This window comes from Falco biarmicus, chromosome 4 (genome assembly GCF_023638135.1).
Source record: "Falco biarmicus isolate bFalBia1 chromosome 4, bFalBia1.pri, whole genome shotgun sequence".
Lineage (NCBI taxonomy): Eukaryota > Metazoa > Chordata > Aves > Falconiformes > Falconidae > Falco > Falco biarmicus.
Window position 1 is genome coordinate 7,318,917 of NC_079291.1, and position 16,814 is coordinate 7,335,730.

The following is a 16,814-nucleotide window of genomic DNA, read 5'->3' on the forward strand; positions in this document are numbered from 1 at the left end:
ACAGTTCTTGCGCCCGAGTATCTGCATTAGGCTGGGAACTTACACTTTCTGGTCTTTTAACTCTGACATGGGTATCTGCAGCTTCACAGATCTGTTGCCTTCATTTAGGCACCGCAGAAAGATTTGACTTAGCATGTGAGAAAAGACTGCAAGCCTGTATTTCTGGCTATTCTGCTTCACTTGGACTTGGGGAGAATATGTGGTAATCTTGTCTGGATAAAGAGAGGAGCGTTAGGATGCCTTTATTACACTCTTCAGACAGCTAAATTATACTTCAAATGGGTTAAGACGACCTAGAGCACACACAGCTGTTTGGTGTTGCTATGTAGATTCTGTTGCTACATGTGGAAAAAAAATTCCACATTTTATTTCTCACTTATCCGACTATTTAAGTTCACAGAAAGCATCAAATGACTCAGGTGTTCAGCTAAATGAGTATCTGCAGTTCCAAAAGTGGTAAAATGGATCTCTGTGTCCAAGGTCAAGCATCAACTGTATTAACAGAACTGTTATAAAGTGCTTAAAGTTGCATGTAGAATAACATTGCAACAGGGAAACAAAAGAAAGCAAAACCGAGTTCACGTTTAGGTTGCCTCGCTGTGCACTGTTTGACACATTTTTGTGGAATATTACTAAGGCCAAGCCTAGTCACGCTACTATATTGGTAGACTCAGACTACCAAGAGTGGTGGGGACCCAAGAACAACAAAAAGTGACTGAGAAAGTCAGTATAATTCAGTGTCCGATCGCTCAAAGTGAGGGGGGCACTTGCCCTTGCAAGCATAAGCTGAGAACTTGGTCCCCACCTTTCTTGCATCAGTAAGACTCTTTACTGTTTCCCTACAACCTCCACTGCAGATGTAAACAAGTTGGTTTTAGTCTAATTGGTTGGTTGGTTTTTGTTTTTTTCCTGTTTTTTTGGTGGGTTTTTTTTTGTTTTTAAAAAAAAAATTCAAAAGATTACTACTCAAAAGCCTCTTGGTGTTGTTTGCCACCACACATGATTTCAGGATTCTTTCTCCTCATTGAAAGCCAGGAAAAGGTGGCATGAGCTACTTCTTAGAGGGCTACTGCACACTGAGAAAAATACGTAAGGTAGCGGATGCACATACACACCTCAGGGGTCTGGAAACCTTTTAAAAATTTTCCCATGGAAATCTATTCTTGAGAATATTTGCTTGAGTTACTGCTCTTACTTTAACTGCATGGGCAACAACCTCTTACTAGACATGATTTAGTACAAGATTTTATCTCTTTCCTCCTAAAATTCACTATAAATTTCAAATTTGCTATTTATTAGAACAGTATAATGTTATTTGGCCTTTCCAAAATGACAAATTCAAAAGTCAAACTGACATTCTAATTACAAATTAAAGTTTCCCTGTCACTAGAAATTCTCACCCATATACAATTTTAATACATGTCCGTTCAGCAGCTCCAGGCACACAACTGGAAACGTTAAAATCCTGCAGACTAGAAATGAGCTTCTCCCACATGCAGCTTTTTCTGGCTGAGCTACAAACCCACAGAAATGATAGCTTGGTATGATTTGCGGTCATAAACTTCAACAGAGCTGTATGAGATGATGCTCTAAGAAAAATGTTAAGCCTCCTCTGCTTGGGGTGAGGAAAGAACAAACTAGCTTTTCCTTACCACTGCTGTTCTGCTTAACTAGTGTAGAGTCTGTTACTGGAGAATAATCACCATAAACTACTAAACTATTCATTGAACTGTCCTGATCTCTTTAACGATATTGCCAATAACTTGCCTCAACGAGACAAAAAAGGCATCCCAGTTCAACAAATCACTTGAGAGGCTGCCCCCTTGAAACTGCACAGAATTTAAAATAGGGCTACTGTGAATTGATAGTCTACACAATTTTTACATAATCAGGAAAGCTTGCAAGCCTCCGTCCTATCCACACAGATTAACTCCTTGCAAATATAAACCTAAAAAGGACAGTCATGGTAGCTTTAAAGGGTTTTTGGTGGGTTTTTTTTTTGTTGTTGTTGTTTTGGGTTTGGGTTTTTTGGGGTTTGGTTTTGGGTTGGTTTTTTTTTTTGAGGGTTGGTTTTGTTTTTTTAAAAATAAGAATAGGAATTGATACGGACTTAGGGATGTACAGAACTAAATAGCTCAGTTGACAGAAGAATTTCATATTTTCATTATCAGCATTGATGACTTGGTAATGGAAAGTAAGAAGAGCAGTAATGACTGTATTTTGGTTGCAGCTGAGAGCTGCTTGCTAGCCTTCCGGAAAAATGGTTGGTAGTTTTAAACCATTCCTGAAAAACAAAAAAATCAGCAGAGCTTTCATTGTCTGTTAATTCCTGAGCCTTTCTATGGAAACCATCAAAGCTGAGGTGGACAAGGGAACTGATGAAGTCTTCCCCCACAGATGTGCAGAGCTCCTCTAGCATGGGGAGACTGCAGCCATGTGTTCACCCTTGGAGATGCATCTTTCCATAAGCGGGGATCCCCATGCAAGGCAAATGCAATTCAAGTTATCCAGCTGCCCAAAGTTCATGTATCCATCACATTCGGTGCCTCTTTGGCCAAAGAGACAGGGAAGAACTGTCTGAACAGGAACTGCAACCCCAATGAATAAATTCTTTTTCCTGTACTTCCAGGCTGGCGGCAGGTGAGGATGAAACACCTGATGGCTGTGCTGCTGGGCACGCCAGCGTCCTCCATCCCCAGACCTGCTGCTCAAGTGGCTGCCAGAGTTTGACTACACTGCTGATGACCAATTTAAGATTTTAAAGAGCATTTAATTAATATTTGAAATTACTGGAAATATTAAACACAATTGTTACAAATTATTTGGCAGTTACCCTAATTAGGCTAGGTCTGATTTAATATTTCCAGCACAGCTGAAGCTCTTACTTTTACTGGTGGTCATGGAAGTTTCTCACTATATTAGGTCCAGTACATGAAATTGAGTTCAAGCAAATCTATTAATACAGTCCAACACTTTCCACAGTTCATTACAAATAATAATTACTTTCTGAAAACTTCCTCCTTCACTATGAAGAACAGATCTGACTCAGTAAAAACAGTATCAGTAAGGAAAGCTCAACTTTTGCTGATTCTTGAACTTGCAATAGCTTTTTTTTGTACCTGCCAGCAATTGCCATACATACACGCTACATCAAGACTTCAAAACCTGCCCAACTTCTTTCAGACAAGCCATCAATATCACCTCAACCAATATACTATCAAAATTGGCTCCCTACATTATTTACTAGAAAAGTTGGGTACATAGATAGAAAAGCCTGCAGAACTGGAGATCTGCCCATCACAGGCACCTCAGAAAGGTTTCTTAAAAGATTAATTTATCTATTATTTTAAACATTCTCTTACAACATCAGCCATCTAGTACTGTGAGCTTCCTAGAAAGGGCTAATAAGAAGAAATAATGTTAATTCTAAATTATCTTTGTGATTTGGAAGATATTAGCTCAGCTGGCATCTCTCAAACAGATATTTGATATAAAATATTCATAATTCATTTGACTATACGCTGAGGTCAGATGGCAGCATTTCTGTCTCTAGATGAATCTAAAGTGAGCTTTGTATTGCTGAAAAAGTGCTGGCATAGCTTTTAACATAAAAACTCCTTTAATAAATTACAATAAAGTGTTGTACAATTATCTTTGTGAATATTCCCATGAACAAATCTTCCTACTAGAAATGCACAAAAAGCTTATAGAAATCACATGAACATTGTTAGAATAAATGGAGGGATATTTTAGGAGTATTAATTGTTTATGTTCTTTCAATGCTAAGTATCATCAAGGACTGCCTACCTGAGAGAGTTCTGTGCTGGTTTTCCTCGCTACACTGATTCTTTCGGAAATATTCAACTTAGGAAAAAAACTAGGGCATAGAAGAATAAGCAATAAAAATAAATTAACACTTTACACATCTGTATTATCTTTCTAAACCCTGTAGAGTTGCCTGGGTGTCCACAGTGATGTGTGGCATCATCGTTCATTGCCTTCACAAGGTTAATTTCAGGCTCTTTAAATACATTTTCTTCCCTGTGTCCTGATGATAGCACGTGATGACAATTTTTCAAGTTAGTCACTATGGGCAAAATAGAAGAATTTTGTTCAGTCATCTTGGGGTGCTTGTGCAGGGTGGTGCTGCCAGTACCATTTTGCTGCAGCACCAGCACAGCACTTTACCTGCTGCCTGCCTGCCTTTCTCTGCCAGCAGAGTTTACACACATTTCATACACTCTAAGGCTTTCCACAATCACATTTCGATTGTATCTGCATTGTTAAAAAGACTTCAGATGTTGCTTTGATTTTTTTTTTTAATGTGTTTTCAGCCTTTCTGTGTTTGTTTATTACATTCAGTAAGTTCACCCACACGAAGGAGCATATCTGTATGGGCTGTTTGTGTAGTGATGTCCCTCTTTAAGGCCACTGACTCCTTTTACCTTCAAAACCTGCATGTATCGGGAAGGTAATCTATTGCATGCACTGTTAAGAGTGTGTAGAGCTAAATCTAATATGAAGGTTACTTGCCTCGTCTACGTGGCTCTGACCATAGATAGATATAGGTATTTCTGCAAGGCACTGTACTTCCTATACGGCATATCCAAAGAGATGTCAGATGTCCAGCTGCTACTGAACTCAGAGGAATCCAAACGGTGGGCTGCTAATTACCATTAAGTAGGTTTGTCAGCTATACCTATGTAAGAAGATATTTTTTATGTTGTATAAAAATACTGGAAAGGATTTAAAAAAAAAAAAGCCAACCAACCAACAACTACAACAACAGGGATCTACAAATGTATTGAAAATTTTTACCCAAAGGAGAAGAAAAAGAGTTAATTCAGAACCTTTCTTAGTAAAGAAAGAAAAGGGACAGAAAAATCATACCATGTGGACCAATGCAATTTCTGAGTATTCAGTGCTACTAAGATTTAAGCCAACAGAAACTAAATGTGTTATTTGGAGGTTAGTGCAACTGCTCTAGGACTGCATGTGGAGAGGAGGACTAAATAACCAGTTTTACAAGGTAGACAGACTGTGGTCAGGACTGGCAAGACAAATGTTTGTAAATGATTACATCATGTCTTGAGCACTAAAAGCATGTAAGGATACTAGAAATGATGCACTACAATGGCTTCACAGCACCCATATTCCTGTGGCTGCCATGCCCTCTGCCTGAGAGGGAGACAAAAAGGGAAAGGATTTAAATATACCTTTACATATGCATACACAACATTTTACAGCCTGTTTGACTTGTTAGGATTTACCCTTTACACAAGAATTACAAAGTTAAATAGGAGATTAGGTGAAGTTTTATGTATGCCTGTTTGGTTTTCCTTCTTAAAGAAATAAAAAGAGCTACCGTAAATAACAGATGCTGCGTGAAGGGCTGAAGCAAAGATATTACTTTTTTCTGTGCTACCTAAAAGCAGACAAGCTCATGCAACTTCCACTGTTGAAAAATTTGCTGCTCAAAGCAGCGCAATTTACCCATAATAATAAAGAAACAAAGGAGCTGCATGTTTGCTATATAATAGTCACATATCTGGCAAACTACATGCTCCTGATACGTGGCTGGTTTTGCGAGGTGAGTGGATTTGCAATCACAGGTAAATACCAGAAACAAAACCTGATTTGCTAAACATTGCACTATAGGGACAGTAGACCCTCAGGTCACTACTGAAAAATGACTTGGCTTAGCAAGACGAGCACTGATATTGCTTGCAGTGCCAAGACTGGCTTCACCCCCACCTCCCGATTCCTTGTGCATTCACAATTGCAGATCTTGCCAAGGTTCTGTGTTTTCTGACCTTTTTTTTTTTTTTTTGGCATTCAATATTGATCCCTAGCACAATGATGGGTAACAGTATTGGAAAACACAGCCATTATCTCCCTCCGTCTTCATAACTTACTACACTCCATAGTAAACAGAGTAAACAAGGTCAACGAGAACAAAAGAAGCTGAGAAAATTTTCATAGCTTTCATTTGAATGAATATACTGTCCATCTGCTTTTTCAATTACAGCATAAAAGTAAACAAATATGAGAACCACTGTAAAGTAGTAAAGAGTAAATTAAGCCTAGCTTTTTTCCTTTGTTCTTAAGAAAGCAGTTTTAATATTCAGAGACTGTTAACATAAACCCACTTTTTAGGCTCTATCTTGTTTTCAGAAGAAGAGAACTGGGGAAGAAGCTGCCAGTTTGGATTGTAATAAATAAAATGCAGAAACAACAAACAGTATAAAAATTACCAGAGCCCTTTGAGATCCTAGGTATATGCTAAAATTTCCACCCCCCATACCCAGAGTTAGAAGACAGCCAGTCCCGGTCAATCTCATTTTTGTATCTCCCGTAACTGCTTCAGAGATGAAGATACTATACATTACCAAACCCCAGGAGCTTTCCAAGCTTTACTTGAAAAGCAAGTGGTACATTATGGTTTTAAATTCTGAAATCTGCAGGGACTATAAACCAGAGTAAATTAGTTGGCTGGGTAATAGACCCAGGACCTGATCCCATAGTGATGAAAGAATTTCACATGATTTCCAAAGAACCGGTTCAGCCAGCTAGCTGAGGTATTAAAAAAAGAAATAGATTGATCCAACCCCAACTTTTTAAAATAGTTGTGACCTTTGCCAAAGCAGAAATAGGAAGGGGGGGGGGGGGTGTGGGGGGTGTGAGGGGAGAAAAAAAAAAATAGAGAGAACAAGTGTTTTTGTTTAAATACTCTAGATAAGGACTCAAGATGTCTTACCTTTTTTTCATACATAAAGAAGTTTGAAATGGATATAATTTTAAGCATGAAGACAGAACCATATTATCATAGACATTAACAAGAGGCAAGGGTGTATATTAATGGAACTTTCATAAAAGCTTCCTTTACAATTCCAATTTCAAATTACAGCTGCATTTTCTTATTTCACATTTGATCTAGTCCCTTGCCAACTTCTTTAAGCCATCATACCATGCCTATGATTGCAGTAACTCTTGAAGTACCAAAAAAAGAAGTAAATGAAAAAATTGTTTGAGTGGAACGTGCTCATGAGAATCAGACTGATGAACTGGAAGAAAGGGTCAATGAAATGGACAAGTAGGTCTAAATATATGAGCATACCAATAACCCAGCTTCATATATTCGATTTTTCACCCCTGGGTAGACTTTGCAGAAATGTGTTGCTAAAAATCACTGAGAATAGAGGCTGACCTACAGAAGGTGGCTTTGCCGTACAATGCCTTAGCCTTACAACAGAGCAAGGCTTCTTCCCACTTTAAACCTCACCAATTTGATTCAAGTAAAAATCTCAAACACTTCAGGCTTTGGTATTTCTAGCCAATGTCTTTTACTGCATTTTCTGTGAATGTTACCAATCATCTATGCAACTTCAGCTGCAAAACTAATCTTTGCAGTATACTTCATGTAATAATCCCTTTTTAAAACTGAAGCCCTTGTGACCTCTGTTATATTTCGAGAGCTTTTCATGATCTAATACCAAATTGAAATAGTTCCTTTATGAGGTCCAAATATATATCTTGCTTTTCAAGGACCACCATCTTCTCTGGTGCTATGACAGGAAAAGCTTTGAAAGGATTCCTGTTACCGGATTAACATTTTTGTAATTGTGAGAATTTCTAGAACTGCCACAAGGTTATAAAACAACATCTAAATTGCATAGAATGATGTTTGCACACAGGTACAGACAGAAGCCATATGACTCAGTTCTGCACTCAAAGGCTCTCATTATTTTAAAATATTTCATAAAAAATATATATAAATTGACTTTTAGAAGAAAAAGATGAAAAAGGACAGAGGCATGACATCATAATGAAAATTTTAAAAATCTGGTACCTACTTAACATCCCATTTCCTAACAGAAGTAAGAAATTTGTTAAGAAGGGATGCAGGATTAGATTCTACAGTCATTCCTGTTAAAATATGTACAGACACACATTCATGTGTACGCGCGCACGTGCACACATACATACTTTCTGTTAAAGGACCTTCAGCTTAAGCAACAGTGATCTAATCTCTAATGAGGCAAGAAACCATTAATTCTGTTTTTGATTTTGGAGTAATTCTGCCAACCACAAGAAGGGTAACACTGGGAATGAATTTTTGGGGTTTTGTGTGTGAAATGGTGAAATCACCCTTTATTTACGACAACATACTGCGTACACTTAGAAGTATTTTAAACAAGCAGTTTCTGTAAAAGATTATAAAAGGGTACAGTCTAGCACAGAGCATTTTCTCTAAGTTCAAACAGGATTTTTTTCTTACTATCTATACATGCATTAATGATTATTCAGTGCTTCAAGATATGAACTTCACTGCCCGGGAGGCTGCAATGTTTCAAGTATAAACATCAGGCTCCCACAGATTTCAAGATCCTATACGTTGGCTTCCTCAGCTGAATTCTTCTGTCACATACAGCATCCATTATATATTAACTATATGTTCTTATTGCAGATGGCTGGTGATAAAACACAGTTAATAATCCAGTATTTGTGTTTCTCAAAACATTTTAAAAGCACAGCCTTATCATCACCGATTCATCCTACCTTAAATTAAGGCAAACAGAAATGCTACGAGAGGCCTCCGCAGTACCTAACCTAAAAGGAAATACAACCTCCTAAATACAAATGGGTGACAATGAAATATTTTCATTGGAACTGCTGAAACAGATTGGTTTTTTTTTTTTTGGTTGGTTGGTGGGTTTGTACAATGTGTGTTTTCTTTAAAGAGGTGGTGAGATTTGGGGGGTGTGTGGGGGTATTTTTTCTTCCATGACTCATCCAGTATGAATCTCTTCTACAAGAAAGTGTTCCAGAAATAAAAAGTGATACTCAGAATAGTAGTATGTATGCAGATGAATTACTACACTCTACAATGCTGACTGAAAAAAAACCCCACCAAAAACTGAAACAGCCAACATGCAAATAGAGACGTGATGGCATTGGCAGGCAAAAATTGTTTGTTTTTTCCCCTTTACAGTTCTATTATTTTATCCCATAGGATATACATTTCCACTCCAATATATTAGATGTCCTGTATAATGTGAAGGGAAACATTGAGAAGAGAAGTTACTTAAAACAGTTATAGGTTCACAGTGGGCGGGGGGGTACGTGGGAAGAGGGGGAGGGGAAAAAAAAAAAAAAAAAAAAGGAAGGTACAAGGTTCCATGGTGTGTTTCATCCCACCTCCCCTTTATCTTTGTAGATTTTAATTTTATTTCTTTTTTTGGGTGTGCTTCTTCAGTAAGGGGAAGGTACGGGTGCATGCAGGGGAGTGATTTTTAGCAGTGGGGGCAGAGGATCTGTTTCCCCATCAGTTCCACTCGAGATACACGAGCCCTCGGGACCAGCGCTCGCTGTCCCATAACCGCAGTATCACGGTGGCGTTTCCTCCCCTTGGATGGCCATTGCCCATGGGGCCGGTGCACAGCACACAGCCAGAGCTCTCCCCCTCCTGAGGAAGGCTCTCCAGGTGACCCAGGCGGGCTGGCTGCCCAGCCCAGGGGTGGCCGTGGTGCGTGCAGGACAAGCCGGCCCCCAAGAGCTGCCCAGGCTGCCCAGCGCAGGCAGGCGCGGTGCTGGCGAGGTGGACCAGCCCAGGCAGCAGGGGCCGGCGGGACCTTTTAAAGTAAAGGTGGCAGCACCCAGCTATGACCATCAGCCACAGCAGAGCTTTTGCGTTGAGCAGGACTAGAGGAGGTCCCCTGCTATCAGCGTGCCACATCAGCGCACGGAGCTGCCACATCCTCTCGGAGCTGCTTAGAGTGGTCACAACATACTTTTGTCTTACACTAAATTATTAACTCCATGATAAATGCAAGCAAAAGCTGCTCTGGGTTAGGTATGTATGGTTTTAAGTGCAAAACATCTACCTATTAAACCACTTAGACACGTATTCTTTTCATTGGCTTTCAGCTTCCTCGATAAACACACTACATCATTTTGCAGGATTTTTATTATTACTACAACTCTGTATTTCTCTCAAGTCAAAGTGATGAATGCAAAATGAATACAATAAGTAACAAAAGTATCCACGGTGACCAAACAACAAACTCTAAAGCACAGCATGGTGAGCGAAAATTAGCAGTTATTGAAACCATCATCAAAATTCTTGTGCAAAGTAAAAAGGCTCATGCAATTATAACGGTCACAGTAAGTTTAATTGTTTGAAGGCTTAGCTCAAATAGTAGACTATGCATAGTAGAATGTAGTAGACTAGTAGAATATCTCAGCCCAAAATCTTCTTGGAGGCTACAGCTTTAAAGACAGCAAGAAACACCACGATTCCTGAATTTAGCAACTTTTCTCTCTGATCATTAAGAAACTCACTTCATCCATTAATACTTGCTCTATAAGAATAATACTTTCAGAGGGTTAGGTCTTACTTTCTATACTAATTATTTAGGTATTTTTTTCAGCCTTAATGCTGTACACGCGTGTTTCCATTATGCCACCTTGCATCAGCTGCAATTAGACCAGGCGGCCCAGAAAAACAAGCACGATGCATACAAACATACAGAAATGATTTCCTGTTCTTCCCTTCCTATACTTTAGGTGGCCCAATAGTGGCATGCACAGAGAAAAAAACCAAACCAAACAACTCAGAATTCTTTACTAATATTAAAAGGAAATTTCTTTTTTTCCTCAGAAAATGTAAAATGTTGATATTGCCTATGTGATAGCTATAGCAATTTTAAGTCGAAGTCGGTGCGGGATGTACACAGTCATGCCTTCACCCAGCTCCGTGCAATACTGCTTTGTGCAGTAAGTGTTACAACAGGGACAGGTGAGATTACAGACCTTCTGGCTTCTCACAGACAGAGAAGGAAAACACTGAAGAACCACCACAGGTAAACATTATCCCCATTAGCTCATGCTTTGTTATACAAAAGACAGAAACAAGAACATCCATTTAAAACTTAATATTAAAGGAAGTTTCAGACTGAGAACCTGCTTAACAGAAACTTTTAGCTCTGCTCTCAGAAGTGACATTTCCTGCAGAGAAAGCACAATCCAGTTTGTTCCAAGTAAAAACTTGCGTTGCACCAGAAAACAAATCAGCACGTGAAACAGCAGCTTGTATTTTTTAAACAAGTTAACACCAAAATAAGTTTGACCACCATTACACGTTTCTGAAAAATTATAGACAGAAAAAATAACATAAAATTAGGTACCACACAGCTAACATATACCTATAATAATACCCTAACCCATATAACTTCAGGAAACCATAACTTCTAATCCTAGTCACACAGGCAATTGTTACAAAACTGACCGAAAAAAACCAGAAAACTTTTCTCGTGCTTGTGATGATATTAAAGGCAGAAAAACATCCCAAAAGAAATGAGCAAAAAATTAACCTAACACCACATTTTTAATGGTGAGGAGACTTAATCCAAATTACTCAAACCTAAAAGCATAATGCTTGTCTGTTCTTCCTCAGTCTCTGGAAAATGTAGCAAAGCTAAAACACTGCAAATTTATCTTTGAAAGGGACTCTGAACATTTGTGACGACTCAGCCAATTTATATTTTTTCTGTTACGACAGCTTACATCAAAATCAATCTGCTTTCATAATTGATGGGTTTCACTGTTAAAAGACAACCCTCTCCACGCAAATATTTTTAGTTTTATGGAAATAAGAAAATGCTTACCGTGTCATAAAGCATAGTGCTTTTGTGAGAGGACTCAGAATATTACAAAAGTTCTTCTCTTAATGCTTGGAGTGAACTCCTGATTCAATATTTAATGAAACTGAGAAAGCTGCTGAATGTCCCAGAAATCCTCCAACTCTCGGCTCTGTGTTCATTCTAAGTATTATGCAGCTATAAATTAACACTGAGGCTAGATGAGATTTCAGGTAGTCAAGAATAGTATTTTTCCATCATATCACCAAATTTTCCATTTTATTTTTTCCCTATTTAGCAGCACTAACTTGCAGCATTATATTGCAACTGTACATCCCAGCCAGTACTGCAGCACTACATTGCTTAGACATGGCTCTACGCTCCAGCATGTTTTGAGGGTATGCAGCCAGCTCAGCTGTAAACCTAAGGAAGATTTCCATCAAGCAACAAAACTAAACTCTGCACAAATATTTAACAGCTCCGAGACCTCTAAAGGCTTAAAATAATATGCATTTTGTGGTGTGCTAGAAGCCAACCCCACACTGGCAACCCGCATAATGCGGAGTACTCGGCAAACACACACACGCTGCAAATAAAGCATTGTTTCGCCTTTGTATCTTTGAATTCTTCAAACGAAAAGCTGAATGAAATACTAAGGCTTGCTGTGCCTCCCCACCACAGACAGTGCAGTAGCAGGTCGTCCATTACATTAAGTTCGGCTAAAACTTCCCATGCCTCCCAACCATTTCTCGTCCCCTCTCAGCAGATGGAACACAAGTTCATTTAAAACAAACCTAGGATGAGTTCATCGCGTCTAGCTTATTTTTCAAGCTGCTAAAACTACGTGGTAGCCCACTCAAACAGAAAATTTCCCAGACAATGGAATCCCTTCAAACTGCACAGCCGACAGGATTCCCCAGTTGTCAGTTTTAGGTGCATGCCAGCACGAAACGTTCTTGAATCCGAAATTTATAATAATTGCTCCTATTGATAATGTGAGCAGAAGCAGAATTACATCACAGTTAACACTTACCAAAATACATTATGTTTCTCATTAATCATGCAGTCAGGATCCCACCGCTGTGTATTCAGCATTAGCTCCCGCACAGGGCTGACATGTAAAGCAGAGCTTTTTCATTCTACATTATGTGGAAATTTCCCAGCACAAGAAGCGTGAGCGAGCAGTGTGCCTCCTCAGGATGAGCGCTTTGCAGGCAGTCTTATCCCTGATACAATCCCTGTCTGATTTAGCATTTACTCTGGCTGCATGCTGCACTGCCCATTCTTACTGTAATCTGACTCCTCCTTCTGATGTCCTTGCTGTGCCTGTGACATCAGGACTAAGAGTACTACAAACAGCTTTTCTTTAACAGGCTCACAACAGCATGCTCTGATCGCCTGGTTAACCTAACTCTGGGTTGGGGGGGGGGGGGGCCGGTAGCCCTTCTGAAATTGTATGCATTTTATTCTTTTTTTCTTTTTTTTTTTTTTTTGGCAGCGAGCGTGTTTAGTGACATAACGTGCTCGATTACATAATAGATAGGAAAGACAAAGCATATATTGTTAGCGTATTTTTCTTTGAAGGGCAGGCTCCAGGAGAAGCCCTGAGTGCCCCGATTCTTCAACTTCAGCAGAAGACAAAGGTGCTTGGCACTTTGCAAGATCATGTCCCTCCAGGACTTTTTTGTTTTGTTTTTTTTTTAAATCAGTAGTTCCATTTCGATAAATGATTTTAGCCTGAACGCTGGATAAAGCTCAGTCTGTTTCTATTTTTAAAAAGAAATTGACAAACTCGTAGTTCAATTTCAATAGAGCTGAACTGGTTTTTTAAACTATGATTTTATTTTTTTTTTTGCATGAATAACAAAGCACGAGGATGGGAGACACATGACAGCGAAGATTTGTAATGGAGTTTACAACCTTTCACCCTCCAGGTCTCTGGTTCCTTTCCGGACCAGGTTGATAAGTCATTAGCAGCTGGTAGCTATTTTATGATTCTGTGACAAATGGAGTGGTCCCAAGTTCATTGTAAATAGGTCTCCATACAGTCCCTGCTGCTATATGAACTAGTAGCAGCTTCAGAGGAAGAACGACCAAAGAAATTTACGGAACTACTCTCCACCATCTATAAGTAGTGCCTCAGGACCAACGTGACACACGCCGGCGTGGCAGCACAGCGAAGACGATGCGGTCTGCATTTATGCACGTATTATGTCTCTTCTGTGAATCAATAGAGGACATTGGTTTCCTGCTGCCAGTCTGGCATGTATCATTGATAATACACTTAAACTAAATAAAGGTAAAAAAATAGCGGACAGCATGCTGAAGCATTTATTTCACTATAATAGGATCTAACGGGATGAATGCTTTCATTCTGCAGGAAAGAGGATGACAGGTATAATTCATTTAAAGCTCCACTTCTTACTTGTAAAAGCTCCACACAGTAACTACTATTTCACGAGGTCTGACCACTTAGGGCAAAATTACCCCACTGGCACAGCAGCCAAGGAATGCTCCAATTGCAGCAGAAGAGTTAAGAGCCCTGGTGTACATCACTGCTATGTATCTCTCAGCAGGAGTCCCCCGCAGCATTGCTCTCACAAGGCTTCGTGCTACCTGTATGAAAGTCACCGAGATTAAACACTGCTGGGGAGATCTGGGGCATGGTCTGTCCCTCATTGACAGTCCAACAGCTCTACATTTCTGACGCCTAGCCTTTCTCAGTGCCCTTTCTTATTCTCACTGGCCCTAGGAAGAGGCATGCCTGAAATGAGACTCGCACAGTACCCACACACTCCAAAATCAACTTTGCTTCACAACTAAAAAGCACACCGTGCAGGAGCACACTTTGAGGTCATGGTGCACAAGGGAGGAAGGTCAAGATTTCTTGCGTGGTTCAGACTGACCGACAGCAACATAAATTGAGCAAATCCTAAATCACGGTGAAGAAATACCACCTAGAAACCCCTGGGGTGGGTAGTGGTGGAAAGCTGTCTAGAAACCATGTATTTTAACTGGAGGGTTTGGACAGCAAGTAACAGAGGGCATTCATGGCACCTTCCTTCCCTCTATTTCATCATTATAGCGCTCATTCGCTTCTACTGTACAGGGAGGGACACCTTGCTACAGGAGAAAATACCACCGTCAAAGGCTGGTTTAAAATATCTCAGCTGAGCCACTCTAATATCCTCTGAGCAGTAGGTATGTGCTACTATTAGGAGCCTTCTGCAGCACAAGCATTCCCTCCCCTCCCCTCACCGAGGGTAAAAGCTCAGAGAATTAATTCACTGTGAAATCCTTCGGCTCCTTCGCTGGCTCTGAAGTGCTTTTGCAGAAGCACTGCTTGATGTCCTTCTGGACAGCCTGCACCCAGGCACAGCATATGCCTGTGGGGCTGCATTTACCTTATCACAGAAAAGCTTGGGCTCACTCTGCTGGGAGTCAGGCCCCGTGAGACGTAGGCTTCCTCCAGTCCCGACATTCCTCTGCACTGATAGGTTTTACCGATTCCTGCCGTCAGCTGGCCAGCTGAAAGCCCGGCTACAGACAGCTGTACAGATGGGCCGTCAGCAGTCTGGCAACAACCACGCTGCCTCTAAACATCCCTCCTTGAGATAGCTGCTCTTCTAGAGAACCGCTACCACTTTGGTGGAGTCTGATGGCAGGTCAGCTCCCCAAGGAAGCACAAACAGCACAGTGCCACGTAGACAGACATATTCTCCACTACTTGGTTCTGAATGTTCCCTCCAATTTTGTTTTGCCCTTTAGAATGCAAAACAACCAGGAATGTCTCCCCCCTTATTGCACCTTATTTGTGTTCCTCCAATAAGCGTACAATCCAAGTAGCCAAAGAGAAACTAAACCAAGTTTTCTTTAATTTCTTTGCATTTCAACTATGGAACGAATGCAAGGGAGGAGGGAAACCCACTGGTGGTCTCTCCTGGAAAGCTTTCACAGCCCAAATTCATGTACTACATGCCAAACTCTGCTTTCATTTACACACATGCAACATTAATAAACTCCAAAAAAAGAAGTAGAGTTTCAAGCAAGGGACAAAGAACAAATTTTATTCCCAGAGTGGGATACTGTCACTGTCAGTGAAAGCAAGGATTAGTTTAGTAATTGCAATCCCAAATGGCTGGTGTTTTAACTCAAGCACTGAGGACTCTGCTGAACACAACAGTGGGGAAGCAGTCAGGAGCAGCAAACACTTGCATGCGTCTGGAGATTTGAGTAGACTCAGTGTAGGCATGCAGCATCATGCAGAATGAATGAGCAAATTTGCCCACGGTGTGAGTCCGCCATGCAAACGCCCAAGCATCAACAAGCCAATGCAGGCTAACCAGCATTATTTAGCTGTGCTACAGATGCAGGTCAACTGCAAAACTATCATATTTTCATGCATGGCTCACTTATAAAAATAAAACCCCAAAACCCTTGTGATTCAGCAACAGCACAAACATAACATGAAAAAAAGTACCTTCTGCTGAAACTGCTACCCGACACCCTTATTTCTAATAATAGAAGTAGCTTCTACTCCCCGAAATCCTCTTTCCCAATAACCTGCTTCTTTTTTTCCTAATAGCATCTCCACCTTGATTTCTTCTGCCCTTCCTCACCCTGAGAGCTCCACTTTGGTAAAGGGTTTGCCACGAAGGGCAGATTTTCAAAACGCAGACTACCCCACAAGACGTCACCTCCTCAGAATAAACAAAAAACAAGCTGAAGAGTACTCATGTCCCAGAGGTACAGCACACCCCCTGCATTTTGCCAGAGCTGGAAAGCTACAGGTTAACTCCACGCCTGACTTGGTCTAGAGCCAGAAGGCCACTTCGCAAGCAAGCCGAACTATCTGTGCTTTCTTTTGATTTTTATCTATCCACCGATTTACACAATGCCTCCATGGTAAGTATTAAAACCACTCGCAGGCATGTCTGTTGCCGAGACCAATTAATATTTAATATTAATGCACCCAGTTAATTCCCTAGGATTCCTGGAAAACTCTCTTCCACTCTTGAACTCTCCCAGGAGGCACCTAATATTAGATTTATACCCAGACTCTCACCAGTTGGCTTTGATGAATTTCAATTAGTGAGGCTGACCACAAACCTTTTCTTGCAAATGCAGAAGCATATTGAGGGGCCTTCTGCTGGCCGAAATGTAATGGTAAGCAAC

The 16,814-nt window shown here is 40.3% G+C and overlaps 1 protein-coding gene across 2 annotated transcripts in view; it reads right to left on the reverse strand.

Moving 5' to 3' along the window:
- Positions 1 to 16,814, reverse strand: part of ZNF385D (zinc finger protein 385D) — a 442,255-nt gene that overhangs the window by 159,346 nt on the left and 266,095 nt on the right. Inside the window, exon 1 of one of the 2 annotated variants that reach the window (XM_056338161.1) lies at positions 12,673 to 12,998. The exons of the other annotated variant lie outside the window; for it this stretch is intronic. Coding sequence (XP_056194136.1) covers positions 12,673 to 12,694 — 22 coding nt within the window. The 5' untranslated portion in view covers positions 12,695 to 12,998. Of the gene's footprint in view, positions 1 to 12,672; positions 12,999 to 16,814 lie in introns of those variants that run through there. 2 annotated transcript variants of the gene reach the window in all.